The 4,295-nt window shown below is 39.1% G+C and overlaps 1 protein-coding gene across 2 annotated transcripts in view; it reads left to right on the top strand.

Annotated features, from left to right (window-relative positions):
• The window catches only part of FAM208B (family with sequence similarity 208, member B), a 99,823-nt gene that overhangs the window by 63,511 nt on the left and 32,017 nt on the right, over nt 1–4,295 (top strand). For both annotated transcript variants that reach the window (XM_005869506.2, XM_014542293.1), the window contains exon 15: nt 3,069–3,785. In XM_005869506.2, the coding sequence (XP_005869568.1) occupies nt 3,069–3,785 (717 nt within the window). The remainder of the gene's footprint in view (nt 1–3,068; nt 3,786–4,295) is intronic.

Genomic DNA, 4,295 nt, shown 5'->3' with positions numbered 1-4,295 from the left:
CTTGAAGTTGTCCCAGAGGCTCCTTACACTATCTTCATATTTTTGGATTCTTTTGCTCTTCTGGATGGGTGTTTTTGGCTTCCTTGTATTTCAAATCATTGATTTGATTCTCTGGATTCTCTAATCTACTATTGAATCCCCTGTATATTATTCTTTATTTCAGTCAGTGTATGATTAATTTCCGACTAGTCCTTTTCCATTTTTTTGGCATTCTCACTAAGACCCTTGAAGGTCTCACTAAGTTTCTCAGAGGTTTATAGAAAATTCTTGAGTAACCTTATAACTGTGGTTTTGAACTCTATATCCAATAGTTTGCTTTCTTCCATTTCTTTCATTTGTGACATGTTTCTTTGTCTCTGCATTTTAGCTGCTTCCCTGTGTTTGTTTCTATGTATTGGGTAGCTGCTAAGTCTCCTTGAGTTGATAGAGTGGCCTTGTGTAGTAGGTGTCCTATAGGGCCCAGTGGCCCAGCCTCCGCAATCACCTGAGGTGGACACTCTTGGTGCACCCCTTTGTAGGCTGTGTGCACAGTCTTGTTATAGTTGAGCCTTGATTGCTGTTGGTATTACTGGGAGGAATTGACCTCCACGTCAATTGGCTATGAGGACCAGCTGTGTCTACAGTGGAAGAGCTGCTGTACAGAAGACACCCTTATAAGGGGCAGGACTTGCTTCAGTGGGGCTTTAGTGCTCACTGAGTCTGCCCCTTGAGTGTGTCATTTATGGGTGTGAAGAGTTGTAATCTGGTATAGTCTAGCACTGACCCCTGGGTACACTGACTCTTGGATCACCAAGGAGATGCAAAGTCAGCCACTGCCTGAGGCCACCCAGCAGGAGCTACAGAGAGAGCTGCAGATTCCTCCTCTTTGTATTGTTAAACCCAATACAAAGAGGGCCCAGTTGAGGCCCAGCTATGAAGTAAGGCAGGGTGCTGCTGGTGCAGGCTTTGGGCCTTTTTTTGATAGCTTTGGGGCTCCCTGACCCAGCTGTAGGTTGTTTGACAGGTCTTAGACTGAGAAAGGACAGGCCATTCATATGCAAAAGCCGCTGTACACAGCTTGGTTGAGGTTGTAAATTGGGTGGGGCAGGGTCTCAGGGAATCACCAGGGCAGAGCAAACAGCAGTGGCTGCCAGTCAGCCCTGCACCGGGGAGGTCCCAGCACAGGAACAATGACCGTTGCGAGCACCTCTGTCTGGAAGAAAGCCGCCCCCGAGTTCCTGCCCCGATGCCAGACAGTCTAGTTTCTCCCGTATGTGTCTGGGTCCCCCCAGAACAAGTGGGAGCTTGTATCTCTCTCCCAATTAAAAAAGCGACACACCCAGGTGCCAGCCTCTTCACCTTCTACCAGTCTCAATACACTTTCTTCTTTATTTCTCTAGTTGTAGTACTTCCACTCAGCCAGCTTTCCTGTGGTTCTGGATGATAGTTGTTTTATATTTTAGTTGTAATTTTGATGTGGTTGTGGGAGGCAGCAAGTACAGGTGTTTACCTATGCCGCCATCTTGATTCTCTCCTAAAGTTGATTTCTTAACATTTTACGTATTCAGTTACCCAAAGCAGAGAAATGCACTGTCTTGGGCATCACTTCTTTGTACTAAAGCAAAACATTACCTGTTATAACAACATAATGCTGTTTGCATTTTTTAAGCATCTACTATGTTAGGTATTATGGTAAGTATACAGTTACTAACTTAGCAGCCCTTAAAATAGATATTATTATTTCAAAGATGAGGAAACTGAGACTTAAGCTTGCCCACGGTCAAACAACTAACTCTCTACCTGGCTTCCAACTCTTATCCCATACTGCCTCCTTCTCTCAGAGCTCTGACTTCATTTTATTATGAAATAAATAGGAAACATTAGTGCCTGTACCATTCAGTGTTGAACAGCACAGGATTTGTTTAAATAGATTTTGCAGTGTTGTGTTATAGTGTACACCTCCTCCTCTAGTTCATTAAGACATTTTCTATGAATGGTCATTTTCTATCAGGGTCCTAGCTATGGTTATCTGTTTTAAATGATAGATACTTTGCTTAGCAGATTTAAAATGTTCTTTTTCATAGATTTTATAATAGTCTATTACAGATCATTCTGGGTTCTGTCTTTCTAAATTCTTGAAATAATGAAATTTTCTGGAAGAATACTACTTTAGTGTGAACTGTTAGCAGTACATAAAAACCTTTTTTCTTCACTTGTTACTTTTTAGTTAATAAGCTGTAAAGAAAGAAATTTTTAATTTCTACCCACATTTTTTGTTTATTTTTATTTATCTTTCTATTCTTTTTTCTAATATCTCCTTTAGCTAAGGAGAGAAAGTGAAACACAGACTACTTGGTTTAATTACTTAATTTTTAAAAAAATTTTACTTGATAGAGTGATGGAATTTGGGGTTTACTTAAGGGTTTTACTTTTTTCAGTTCACTTGGTTAGCATTGTAACTTAAACGAATTTAAACAGCCTGGGCTGAGTAGCTCAGTTGGTTGGAACGTCATCCCAATATACCAAGGTTTTGAGTTCGATCCCCACTCAGGACACATAAAGAATTAACCAGTGAATGCATAAATAAGTGAAACAACAACTCAGTGTTTCTCTCTTTCTCTCTAAAAATCAATACATTTAAAAAATTTTGAAGTGAATTATATAAGGTAGAGATAAAATAAGACACTTAAAAGCAGAAAATGTTCATTGAAAAATAGAAAAGCAAACCTGCCAACTCTAAATATCACTGCTGTTGCTTTGATGATACATTGAGCTCATGCTGAGCTCCTCATCAGATAAGATGGAGCTAGAGGCAGGTCAGCCTTCCTCATTCTAACCTGGTGATTGCATTTGAGTGATTCTTTTCCAGTTCTTATTCCCACTCTCCTCTCTCATGTGATTTACATATATATGGAGATAAATGTATTCATTAAATGTACCCATAGTCTTTTAATTTCCGTTTAGATTTCTGTTGAGAGCACTGTGTTATATTTAACCATCCCATAATTTTGTAAGCATTTTTTTCTGCATGTTTTTGTAAAATAAAGACTAATAATTTTAGGTTTTTAATGTATATACATATATTTTAGGGCTGAAAGACTTGAAAGTTGAAGATGACATCTCATTGAAGGTGATACCTATTTTACCTGCCCTTAATTGTGCACTGCTAGAAGCAAGGAAATCATTTACTGAAGAAGGAATCTGTCTAAATACATTAGTAAAGCGTAATTTCCAAGAATTGTACAAGATGGAGAGAAATCCATTGACAACTTCTTCTCAGGATGGAGTAAAAGAGACTGCATTCTTTGGCAAAATGTCCAATGGTTTTGACTTGGTTCCTCCAGCTGAAAAGTGCCCTGTACAGTCTTTAACTCAGTTGAAGACTTATTTTTCAGATCCTAGTGGGTACATTTTGGAAGTATCTACAGCGTTAGATTTATTGGCAGAGCGTTCACAGTCTCCTTGTATTTCAGATGGAATTTGTGATGCTGGATTTTCTTTAGTTATGACTCCAGATCCTGAATTTCTTGACTCAGAAGCAGAAGTAAGAAGAGAAACTGAAACAAAAAAGAATTCTGAAGAAATGTTTAAAGCTAGGAAGAGAAATATAGTTCCATTAAATTCAGCATCAAATCTGAGAGTTCAGCCAAAGAGGAAGGCCAGCATGCCACCTGTGGTGCAGAGTAAAAGAGTGAACTTGTGCTGTCCCTTCCCCAAAAGAACTCCTGCTAGAGCAAATAGGGCTTCAACCCCTCCAGCAACTCTCAAATTAGTTAAAGGACAGTTTCCTCAGAAAAGAAAAAGAGGTAAGCACAATTTATGGAGATTGAGTTAGTAATAACTGTTGTATTCTAACACTGTTCCTGTCTGATCACTGGACTGCAGCTGTGCAGTATCAGAAGTTTGTTAGAAATGACATTTCTCTCCAGGTGATTTGTCTGCATGCTTAAGTTTAAGGTAGAGATTAAAAACAAGAAATAGAAAAAACTGTAAGATATCTCCTCAAAAGCCCCCCCACCAAAAGCTGTCTTTTACTCTAAAACTGCTCAAGCTGTCAGTTATTTATGTACCATTCTAGAAAGATTGTTATCCAGTGTCTTATCTACCCTCAGACAAATAAAAGTAGATGAAGAGGATCTTCTAAAATCATACCCTTACCCTGTGGGTAGCTCAATTGTTAGAGTGTCGTCAATAGGTCAAGATTTTGGGTCCAGTACTCGGTCAGGGCACATATAAGGATCAACCAATGAATGTATCAATAAGTGGAACAATAAATCGATCTCTCTCTCTCTCTCTCTCTCTCTCTCCTCTCTCTC

Source organism: Myotis brandtii, unplaced genomic scaffold (assembly GCF_000412655.1).
Source record: "Myotis brandtii unplaced genomic scaffold, ASM41265v1 scaffold297, whole genome shotgun sequence".
Lineage (NCBI taxonomy): Eukaryota > Metazoa > Chordata > Mammalia > Chiroptera > Vespertilionidae > Myotis > Myotis brandtii.
The sequence above is the reverse complement of the archived record's forward strand: the minus strand, read 5'-3'. Positions and strand labels throughout refer to the sequence as shown.